Here is a 12052-nt window from a genome sequence, read left to right as displayed (position 1 = left end):
GACTTACAGATGCAGTTTATGGGGTCACAAAAGACTGATAAATATTAGCTGGAAGATTACTGCATCTTTAAAAGTTGTCACTTATTAAAATCTACAAATGAACTTTAAGACACATTAAAAAAAATCCACAAAATTTCTCAAAATAGATTAGAATACAGGAAACGTTTCATGAAACTACTGAGATACTAACCAGTGCTATGGCTAATATTAAAAACGGAACATTCTACTTAAATCATACTCATACTATTCTACACACAGTGAACTATACAACCACAATAATCACCCTCAAGCTAGCAACAAAGTTGCAAGGTCCATAAAAAGTTTCTTCAGTGGGAACCGATATGATACAATGAAAACAGGAAGGGAAAAAGCCTTTTAATAGTATAAAAGTTGTTTACTGGTGCTTCTACCGGTAAAGTTACTCTACAAACCAAAATGAAAAAGCAATTACATACATGACAGTGATCAGAGACTACAGTGCAGACATTTCATCAACATCCAGCTGACAACCTTCAGAACAGCAGATTACAACTGGTAATGTTTTATCGAGCTATGATCTAGAGCTGAACTAAATTTTTAAAAGCACATATTTGATACACTCTTCTCAGCAATCCCTAGGTTTGGAGGAAATCTGTAGCAAGTAGGTAGGTAGTGCTAGCAAATATTTTCTCTTCTTAAACCAACAAAAAAATGGCAGAAGTCATTATTTATAGTTTTACTATTATGGATTCCAATGTGAAATTCTCATTTATTAAGTAGGCAAGTACATTATTAACATTTAAGCACACCCTACCCCCAAATATATGCACATAGCCCATTAATTAAATAGCGGGAATTAAAAAACAAATGTTGTTGTTAAGTGCGGTCAGTTCTGACCCTTAGCGACTCTGTATAGGGTTTCTGAGAAGTGACTGGTGAGCTTGAACTGCCAAGCTTGTGGTTCAAACCAACTTTGCAGTATAGTGCATTAACCCACAGAGTCACACCAGGACTCAAACAAAAAAAAATTAAACTTTCTCATTAAAATGACTTTTAAGAAAAAAACTGAACTCATAAATCTGAAAAGTATACAAAACTGAAATTGTAAAATAAATAACAAATATAGGTGTCAACTAAACATCCACAGAAATATGCCTGCAGAAGTGGACCGTGATTGCTCACACAATGGTTTGGATGCAAAGATATCCCCAGTGAGAGTCATCTAGGCTCCGCATGACTCCTGTAAATGGAGACGGATTCCAGACACCTGACGAGACTCACTCTTCGTTAAAAATCACCTCCCCTTATCAAACGAGGGTTAACTTACTTACATCTTAATCTATTTAACACATTCTGAAACTCAATATTTGAGTAAAGGCTTTTACACATCAGTACACTTGTTTCTACTTCTCTGTCCAAGTAACAGTTTCTCATTTTGTTTTATCTCAAGTAGCTATCATACAACACAATCTGGGGCAACTAAGTAGAGATCTTTTCTACTCTATTCCTAATTCTTTTAACTTTCCTCTGGAATTTATTAATTGTGTAACTATGCATTGATTGTTGTTGTTGTTATGTGCCGTGGAGTCGGTTCCAACTCTTGGCGACCCTGTACAGGGTTTCCGAGGCTGTAAATCTTTACGAGAGCAGAAAGCCTCATCTTTCTCCTGCAGAACAGCTGGTAGTTTCGAACTGCTAATCCTGAGGTTAGCAGCCCGCTTCGTAACCACTATGCTACCAGAGCACCTTATACATTGATTAAATCAGCAAAAATGCCATTATATGAATGCTAGCTACGTAGCTTCTGTTAAACAGCACTGGTTTTATCAGATAGTAAATCCCTACAAGTTTCCTTGGCTATCTTGAGTATTTGCCTTCGACTCCAGTCACTGCAACCCTGACAATAACATCACTTAAACTGTCTTTTTTATGACTGTAAAGATTCTACACTATGACTTACTCTCATATTCACACTAAATACACTGAGACAACAAAATTTCAAGTAAAATAAACTGCATCCATATATATTGGACCAAGCAGGTCTCAACATCTAGATTTCACTTTTATAAATTACACAAATACATTGTACATTCTTAAATAATGAATGCTTACAATATTAATTTGTAAGCCATACACAGGAGGACTTACACAGGAATGTGAAAGGATCAATTATTTCTGTTACAAATTGCAACACTCTCCATTTTCTCTTTTGTGGCTGTTGTTCAGTCTTGCTGGTTTCCACAGACCACTGTACCAGTCCTTAGGCTTTGGCTATGAAATCTGTTTGAGCTGAATGAGGCAACATTGGTTATTAAGGCTTATTTCTATGATGGAGCATGATCCTTACATCTGGTGCCATTTCCACAGCTATCTTGAATCTTCAGGCTCTGTTTTGATGACCTTCTTTTCTAAGGTAAAAGCTGAGTGAGGGTAGTCTTTTAAAATCCCTAGGTTGTCTGCATAAAATGGAAACATAATGTGCATTACTATTCTGAATAAAGATGACAGAGCACAAATACATTTAATACAAATGCAAGCTCCACAACAAATATTATCAACTTCTCGTGATTCTGCAATGTTATATATCTAGAGTTTTGGTTAAAAGCTTAGATTTTGGGTTTAAATTACTAGGTATACAAAGTGGATTCAAAAAGTTTGTGGAAGAATGGAATGAAAAGATAATGAACCATAACTTTCAAAGTCCCCCTCGCATAAATCTCTGAACAAGTTAAATATCCTTGTAAATCTCAGCACCTTCATTTATAAATAGAGACAGTTATTTACGTGAGGTGATGTGATGAAAACGAAGTTGAAACTATGAAACTATTAGTAAACAGAACATGCCAGCTTTTATTTAATGGTTCATCCAACATTATAAATACATAAATTACAACAAAGCTACTGATTAAAATATTTACTCTCAATGAAAAAATGAGACAGAAAAGCATCTTTCTAATTTTGGAACTATTTGTTTTTTTAACTTTCTGTAGTCAAGAAATAGGGTAACAGAAGATTCTACGTTGTTAAGAAATCATTCCATGGAGTTAAGTGTGTATAGTTAATTTCAACTTCACAGATAAAAACGTAATCTTTAGGTAAAGTTTGAAATGGGACACACAAACACCTTGAAATGATTCTAGAAAAATAAGCCATACAAATAGCTTATCTGAAATTTAGATAGAAAAAATATAGGACCCTGTAGGGTAGAGTAGAAGTGCCTCTTAAGGCCGTAATCTTTATGGACGCAGAATGCTGCACCTTTATCCCATGGAGCGGCTGGTAGGTTTAATTGCCAGCCTTTGAGTTAGCAGCTGGATGATTAACCGCTGTGTAACTAGGGTTCCTTATCTGAAATCAGGTGGCTCAACTTACAGATTCATCCTCTGTACACAGAAGAATATTTAAAATTCTACATAAAGAGAGTAATGAGTGTCAGTTACCACTTAGGAAACTCCTACCTGCCATGCAACTCAGACACACAATTTTACGTAATACTCAAACCCTACATGTTAGTTGTGACTATTTCTATTTCACAGAGGACGCAATTGAGGGTCTGGGTAAATAATTCAGTTAGGATAACTTAATTAAGTATTTGAACTGAGATCTAAACCCACATCTGTGCTCTATTGGGTCTGGAAAATTTATACTCAATTTAAAGAAAAGAAAAAAAAACTTTTCAGGCATTCCTTTCACTGTGTTACATATAAACTCCATCTCAACTACATTTCTATGTACATATAAAACATGTACCTATGGTGGAACACATATGAACAACGTAATTGGTGCATGTGTTTTATATAGAAAATCTTCAAAGGCATATAAAGTGGAAGAAAATATTTTATGTGTGTGTATTTTTTTGGGAAGAGCACTTTAAAGTGACAGCTCACATTTTCATTCATGTTGTGGAAAATATGAGATCAGGATGCAATCCTTAGAACAATTTTAGTTTCTCAACATCTTTCTGACATTCTTAAAATGCCTAAAATCAAGAAAAGTAGTATCATGCTAAAGGTCACAACACAGTATACAGGTATGCATCATTTAACACCTACAATACGGTCTATGAAATAGAATATGGTATGATTTAAATGGGAATCCTGGTGTGGCACTGTGGGTTAATGTACTGGACTGCAAAGTCACTTTGAAAAGCAAGGTTGGCGGTTCAAGCTCACTAGCGACTCCTCAGAAGCCCTATACAGGGTTGCTATGGGTTAGAACCAACTCGATGGCACTTAACATGATTTTGATGCTGTACAAACACCGTATTATGTTCTGACCAGTAAACCAGTCTTCTTTTTTTTTTTTTTAAATAATGATGAGGTTTGTTCCACATTTTCTCCCACTCTATCCAGGACTCTCTAATGCAGGGGAGGGGAATATCCAGTCTGCGGGCCACATAAGGCCTGCAGAATCATTTGGACTGGGCTTTCTAAGACAATCACAGTTCCAACCACCACGTTGTTGTTGTGAAATGCTGTTCAGTAGGTTCTATTAGGGGTGAGTTCATTAAATGTTTGACCAAATATAGCTGACTAAGTGTAAGTTGATAAATGTGTACGGCCCACAAATGATGCCATCACTTTTGGCAGGAAAAAAGGTCCCCCTGCCACTGCTCTAGTGTGATCCTTTTCAAAGCAGCTGTTAGTGGTAACCAGGCACTATCTAGTACTTCTGTGTCAAAGTCATGGAGGCTAATGTTCACATGTCCCATTAGTCCACTGGACTAATGGATTCCAAGCCTCTTCAGTTCTCATCACTCCTTCCTTCTGTACACGGAGAGACCAACAGCTGTCACTGGGGCTGTCACTCATGAACTTTTAAGATCCCAGATGCCACTCACCAAAGTAGGATGTAGAACATTGTCTTTGTGGACTGTTGTTGCTGGTAAGTGCTGAGGAGTCAGCTCCGACTCAGAGCAACCCGGTATAGGATTTCCAAGGAGCAGCTGGTAGATTTGAACCACCAGCCTTATGTTTAGAGTCCAGTGCTTATTCTACAGCACCACACTAGCAGTATGCTATTCCAATTGACCATGGTGTCCCCTGAGACTATATGTTCCTGAGCCTTAAGATGTTTGATAATATCTAAGAAGTTTTTATCATTTTGCCCACTGTATGAGCCACCACATTCATAGCTGTGTTTGCAGGAAGTTTCATTTAGTTGAGATATGAAATATCAACCATTAAATGCATCTACATGAAAATTTTAGATTTTGGTGCACAAGATTTACTTAGCATAATCCATTTCACACATGAAAGTCCAGAAAAGGCAATAACATAACTCAAACCATCCATTTATTATTCATTAAAAGATTTTGTATAAAAGTCACCATACATGTAATTGTCATTGTTGTTCAGTGCCATCAAGTTGTTCCAACTCACAGTGATCTTGTAGAGGATTCTGAGGAGCAGCTGGTGGGTTTGAACTGCCTACCTTGTGATTAGCAGTTCAGTGCTTCATCTACAGTCCCAAACAAGGACTCCATGTATGTAACTGTTATATAAAATAATCTTAACACTCATGTGTGCTTTTTCTGTCATTCTTTGGCATATAGGGAGCCTCAAAGCACGAATTTGTAAGCTGGCTAGAACAGGTCCATAAAGTTCTTAATTGGTGATGGTGGTACTGTGCTGTATAGTCGATTCCGACTCACAGCAATCCTGTATAGGGTTTCCAAGGCTGTAAATCTTTACAGGAGCAGAAAGCCTTATCTTTCTCCCATGGAACGGCTGGTAGTTTTGAACTGCTAACCTTGAGGTTAGCAGCCTGACTCGTAACCACTATGCTACCAGAACTCCTTAGGTTGTTGTTGTTATTAAGTGCCGTCAAGATGATCCCAACCCGTAGTGACCCTGTATAGGGTTTCCGAAGCTGGTGAGCTTGAACCACCAACCGTGCAGTTCAAACGGCTTTGCAGTCTGGCGCATTAACCCACAGCGCCACACTATGTTAGCCTTACTTTATTGCCAGAAAAGGCTTCAAGGCATTCTAATGATTAAAGGTGCACTTGTAAGTGAAGGTGACTGTCATGAAGAATGTGTTGCGAGTAGGAACTGGTTCAATCATTTCAAAGTGAGGCAAGAAGTTGTTTACCAGTCACATATTGGTCACCAGGGACTTCCAGTACTAGGTTCCCAAACTGACTGGCTATTATGGTAATCTACCATTCCCAGGGAGAGAAAAGCTGACAAATAACACTGCTAATAACGACCTCTGAGGGATAGGAGGAGAACAGAATTTAAAGATGCTTTATTCAAACGTTCCTCTAGCCAATCATATACCACACATCCTCACCTGATGAGTGGGACTTGGCGTCACTGGAATAAAGTCTCGTAAGCTCCCCATCCACCACAAAATGATGGGGTTGTCTGTTCTGTATATTAGGCATTCGGAGATTCAAAGGTCTTTCTCCTAAGGAAAAGAAATATGAAAAATATTTAAAACATACCATGTTCTTTCTTAAAGTAAGTTTTCACAGATTCCTTGAATTTAGGAAGAATGGAATGGAAAAAATCAACAGGGACTAAAGAATTTAAATAAAATACAAAAAAAGTTTTAAATAATTTAGGAGGAAAATAGCAAATAATTTCATGCTAGTCTTAAGGTTTACAATTCTGTCAAAACAAACATGGACTAAACAAAAGGCTGAGATTTACAGTGAGTTTTCCAACACTGGCACATAATATATCCCCACTTTTAAGACATTCTCTTACTAGCTCAACCATTCAACCAAGGTATGTCATTAACCACATCTAACAAATATTAGAGACAAAGATGGCTTTAAGCCAAATGCAGAGTTAAAAACAAAATCGACAAAAAATTAAAACTATGTCAAATCCATGAAAAAAGAGTTAGCAAAGATATGTTAAAAAGTATTTCTATACCAAATAATAGGCTCGGGCATCCATCATACTTAGCAAACTCTCACCCAACACTACATTATCCTGGTGTCATAAACGAGTTATAAAATCTTTCATAAATACCTTTGCTCTTACCTATAAATATATGGCTGACTGGAGAATTAAAGACCTCAACTCAAAAGTTTCTGTAATATTTAAAAATACAGGTACTATTTTAAAGTAGAACTTTCTTCTCCTTTCTCTGATCTGCTGACATATACAATATTTTACTACATAGTTTGAGAATGTTTAAGAGGGTGTTCTTATTTAGAAAAAAATCTTAGGTTTTAAACATTAGGAACCATTCTTCCTACAAAAATGTAATACAGTGGTGCTGTGGGTTAATGTGCTGGACGGCAAGGTCAGTTTGAACAAGGACAGTGGTTCAAGCTCACCAGCCACTCTTAGAAACTGTATACAGGATTGCTATGAATCAAAACTGACTCCATAGCACTTAACAACAACAAAAATTACTTTTTCCATCGATTAGCACTATTTTATATACTTTATGCTGTATGAGGCTAAGTCAAAAGCATTGCTACTAGGGCTCCTGTTCATACATGCTCATGGATTTATTTCAAACCAAATGTGCTTCAACATATCTCTGACCAGTGAATGGCTGCAGACAAGTTCTCTCTGGAGCACACTTCTTTTAGTCTTGTTGGTGGTTATGAGCCTTGGAGTCAGTTCCAAATGGGGTTTCCAAGTTGTGTTATCTTTATGGGAGCAGAAAGCCTCATATTTTGCCCACGGAATGGCTGGTAGTTTCGAACTACTGCCCTTGAGGACAGCAGCCCGACTCGTAACCACTACAATACCAGAGCTCCTTGTTAGGGTGCCATCAAACACAAAAAAACTTTTTGTGTCACAAGAGGAAAAAACTACTTTGAGATCAGGGCCAGTATCAAATTTTTAAGCAAAAGTCAAGTGGACATGTTCCCAAATCACTGTTGTTGTTGTTGTTAAGTACCGTGTTGTTGTTAAGTCGGCTCCGACTCATAGTGACCCTGCACAGGGTTTCCGAGGCTGTAAATCTTTACGGGAGCAGACTGCCTCATCTTTCTCCCATGGAAATGCTGGTAGTTTCTAACTGCTGACCTTGAGGTTGGCAGCCCGACTCATAACCACTACACTACCAGAGCTCCTTGGCTTTGTACAAAGTTTACAGGAAAGCTGTCCCCCATAAATCAAGAGAGGGAAGACAGTAAACCCTAAGAAACTGTGGCAAGAGTCTAGAAACTGGTGGGAAAAGACTGTAAAATTATTGCTGATGCAGTGGGATCTCACATGATTTGCTATACTCAATTTTAAGTTAACACTTTGGCCTCAGCAAGCTTTCAGCTCCATGGGTGCCAAAAGCATTGGGCAGAGATCAGCTATAGCTCAAAGAGCTGACCTTTGAATCAGTCTTTTAAAGTTAGTTAAGAGCTAATGATGATCATTTTATAAAATGATCCATAACTGGGGATGAGTATTGAATTTATCAATATGATCCAGAGAGCAAGGTCCGATCAAAACAGTGGCTTCAGCAACATCTTGTGTGTGGGTTCCCCAGCTGGTCTCCTTCCTCCCTGCCTTCTTCGGATGGTGTCTGTTTATGGTGGACGTGTGGCCAGAGACGGGCAAGGATCACGTGGAACCTCGGCAACCTAAGACAGAGCCATTGCCATGCTGCAATGAGTTTCGATGACGGGTAAGACTGAGGAATTCACACTGACCGCCTAAGACAGGCAGCGTCCCTTAAACAAATAATAAATAAGGGGGAAACTGATGCAGACCGTGCAGACCCGGTCAGGCGTTCAAGTCCCCGTGGGCCCAAGCGTTGCTGACCGTCCAAACCATAGGCTCTGAGGATCAGACTTTAGCCACCTAGCAGACATAGCAAAATGTCCCTTTTCTGATTATTCAGTTATGCTGGTTAGTAATTCCATACATGAGCCCTGGATACCCACAGATAAATGTAAAAACCTTCCCTAAAAGCCGAGACTGTAAATTCCAAAAAGGCAAAGTTTCCCCCCCCAAAAAAGCTAAAGAGGATATAGAGAAACTCTGTTAACTGATGGTATGTGGAGGGGATTATAATCAATGTAATGAAACAAGGTATATGAATGTTTGAATGTGAAACCGATGATGTGCCCTGAAAACTCACTCAATCCACAATAAAAACCTTAAAAAAAAACAAACAGTGGCTTCAGAGGGGATATGCTGGGCCAGTTAAATTCAAGGTCAAGAAGTCAGCTTATGGCATTGTTTTTTTAATGTCCCAAGATGGTAATCATTGTTGTCTCAAGTCTGTTTTGACTAACACAGACACTGCCTAGGGTTTCCGAGGAGCAGCTGGTGGGTTTGAAGGGCTGACCTGGTGGTGCGCAGTCCAGTGCTGGTCCAATAGTCTCACAACAAGGTGTAATCATTAGGTAAACATTTTTCAGAATTTGAAAACCACACTGGCAAGAAAATAGCCACTTCCATACTAACAATTCACCTGCTCATTTCTGAGGGTAGCAAGAGCTGTCCTATGAGAATTTTGTTGAGAAAACTTACTCCATCCATCCTGCAACGCTGATCTTGACCCCTCCCTTTCATCAGTTTATATTCCCCAAACTCGAAGAACTTTTAAAAGGAACATGATCTGAGTCCCTCGAGAATGCTTAAACTACTGTTCTGCTTCGGTGTAAATCGAAGAGTACAAAATTATTTGGAGAAGAGTTAAGAGAGATAAAAACACAGTCTGCAAAAGTGCATAGACCTAGATGTAGGCTATGTCAAGAAATAACAGTTTCACATTTTGATATTTTTGTTTAATAAAGGATTCTAGGATATTGTGTGAGATCTAGTGTGGCGCTGTGGATTAATGTGCTGGATTGCAAAGTCGTTTGAACCACAACACTGGCAGTTCAAGCTCACCAGTCACTCCTCGGAAACCCTATGTAGGGTCGTTATGGGTTGAAACTGATTCGGCGGCACTTAACAAGCTATTGTAGCAATATTTTTGGACTTACTCTCATTTCATGGCACTTCAAAAAGTTCACGGGAGAACTGTGTTAAATGATCATGAACTGTTTGATTTTTTTTTTTAGAAGGCCACACATCTCCCTCCATTATTATGTGGAAACTCAAAGAGAACAGGGAATTTGACTTGCTTACTGCTATACCTTTAGTGCCGAAAACTGTGCCTGAAACGCAAAATATATAGACAGTTCCCAAGTGATATTATTTCTGTTACTGTGTCTGTAAGTGTTATTTATTACTGGTTCAGAGAGAGTACACAAAGTTCTTATTCAGCCTTACTTGAGCGCAAGGAGGAGCCCTGGTGGCGATGTAGGATAAGCACTGGACTGCTAACTGCAAGGTTGGCAGTTCAAATCACCTGTAAGTCCATGGGATAAAAATGAGACTTTCTGCTCCTATTAAGACATGTAGCCTCGGAAACCCTGTACAGAGTTGCTATGAGTCAGAATACATTCAATGGCAGTGGACTTTAGGGCAAGAAAGACTCAAACTTTTTCAGTGATTTAAAAGCTGCATGTGTATCAAGTGAAAGTGTTTGTGATGAAGAATTTGTTGCTACTAGGGATTGGTTCAATCATTTCAAAGATGAATATTTCAATCATATTCAAATTTACAATAACATTAAAGGGCAAATCCTGGTGTGGTACTGTCAAAGAAGCACTAGACTACTATCCGCAAAGTCAACAGATCAAATGCACCAGCCGCTCTTCGAAAACCCTATGCAGGGTCACTATGAATCGGGACTGACTCAATGGCACTTTGCAACAATAACAATTAAGGGAAAGTAACTGTCCGTAAGTCAGATAGGCATTAGTAAAGCAGAAACTGCCTGAATGCAAAAATTTAACAGTTGTATGAGTGAATGAATGATAGTGACTTGAGATTTTCTTCATGTGAGAATATGAAAAAAACACAAAAATTTAAAATGTCTAAAAGTACTCATGAATCACATAGCTTTCTAAACTTAACAGTTTAAAGGAATAATTTCCAAAGTATACCACACAAAATATTTTATAGGGATTGTAGGACAACATAAAGCATGCATGAAAAAAGTCAAAATCACTTTGAGTCTTTCTAGATTTATGTCTTCAAATCGCTATAGTCTGTCATAATACTTTAGAAGCATTTTATTCTCTTAAGAAACCAAATATTATAAACTTTTGACAAATCTGTTTTTGAAAGTCTAAGAAAGGTAAGTTTTAGGGTTTTTTTGTTTGTTTTTAACAATACACATTTCTCATGGAATCAGTTTCTTTAGGGGAAAATGATTCTGTACTATTTGTATCTCCCATTCCCACTCACCCTTTAACATACGAGGGGGGCTTCAAAAGGTTCATGGATTAATTCCGTTATCTTTTAATTCCATTTTCCCATGAAATTTTGAAGCCTCCTCATAGATGTTAATTCTATTTGTAAGCTATTATTTGGGAATAGTAAGGTGAAATATTCACAACTGAAATTTTTTAGGATGAATTCTTTCCTTTACACACAATTTAATATAATTTTAAGAGAATATAATACAGTCTCTACAAAATTTAAAAATTAGGAATTTTTTATTTCCTCTTTGAAACACACATAGTAGGAGGTTTTGAAGGTGCAGGTCCTTCTATAAAGATGTACCTTGTCCATCAGAGTTATCAGATGTCAAGCCATTAGGGCTGTGCTCTTCCGAGCTCTGCCTGTAAAATCCTGCAGATAGTCTTCGTTCTGCATGCTGCAGTCTCTCATAGCCAGCTTGAGTGCAAAGGAACTCCATCTGCTTTGCCACCACCTTTTCAGGCTGCTAGTAATAAGTAAAGCAAAAATAAAATCAGTAACTAAAACATTTTAGATTCTTTAATGGCTTAAACATGCCAATTTCAGACTCCAGCAAATATATTTGGTATTCATTAAAACTAGTTCACACTTCATGTGGTATACACCTTCTATAAATATACATAGATGTCTGTATCATGTTTAAACATAAAATGCTAGATTTTGTACAAATGGCAAAAAACACACCAAAAAACCCTTTCTTATTTCAAAGATAATTTTATTTCAATGCAAAAGCAAAATAACCCTAGCTTTGTTTTCCAAGGTATTGAGTCCTTTGAAAGTTAAAAAAAAAGACACCTAAAAGCAACAGTAACATCTGCTATAAACTGCTTCTAACACATAGGGTG

The 12052-nt window shown here is 37.8% G+C and overlaps 1 protein-coding gene across 2 annotated transcripts in view; it reads right to left on the bottom strand.

Annotated features, from left to right (window-relative positions):
• Window positions 1–1751: 1751 nt before the first annotated feature.
• The window catches only part of NAB1 (NGFI-A binding protein 1 (EGR1 binding protein 1)), a 48102-nt gene continuing 37801 nt past the window's right edge, over window positions 1752–12052 (bottom strand). The window contains exons 5-7 of one of the 2 annotated variants that reach the window (XM_006864050.1): window positions 11511–11670; window positions 6274–6390; window positions 1752–2435 (exon numbers count right to left, since the gene is read on the bottom strand). In XM_006864050.1, the coding sequence (XP_006864112.1) occupies window positions 2347–2435; window positions 6274–6390; window positions 11511–11670 (366 nt within the window). In that variant the 3' untranslated portion in view covers window positions 1752–2346. Of the gene's footprint in view, window positions 2436–6273; window positions 6391–11510; window positions 11674–12052 lie in introns of both variants that reach the window. The other variant, XM_006864049.1, reaches the window with a different exon arrangement.

Source organism: Chrysochloris asiatica, unplaced genomic scaffold, assembly GCF_000296735.1.
Source record: "Chrysochloris asiatica unplaced genomic scaffold, ChrAsi1.0 scaffold00059, whole genome shotgun sequence".
NCBI lineage: Eukaryota > Metazoa > Chordata > Mammalia > Afrosoricida > Chrysochloridae > Chrysochloris > Chrysochloris asiatica.
The sequence above is the reverse complement of the archived record's forward strand: the minus strand, read 5'-3'. Positions and strand labels throughout refer to the sequence as shown.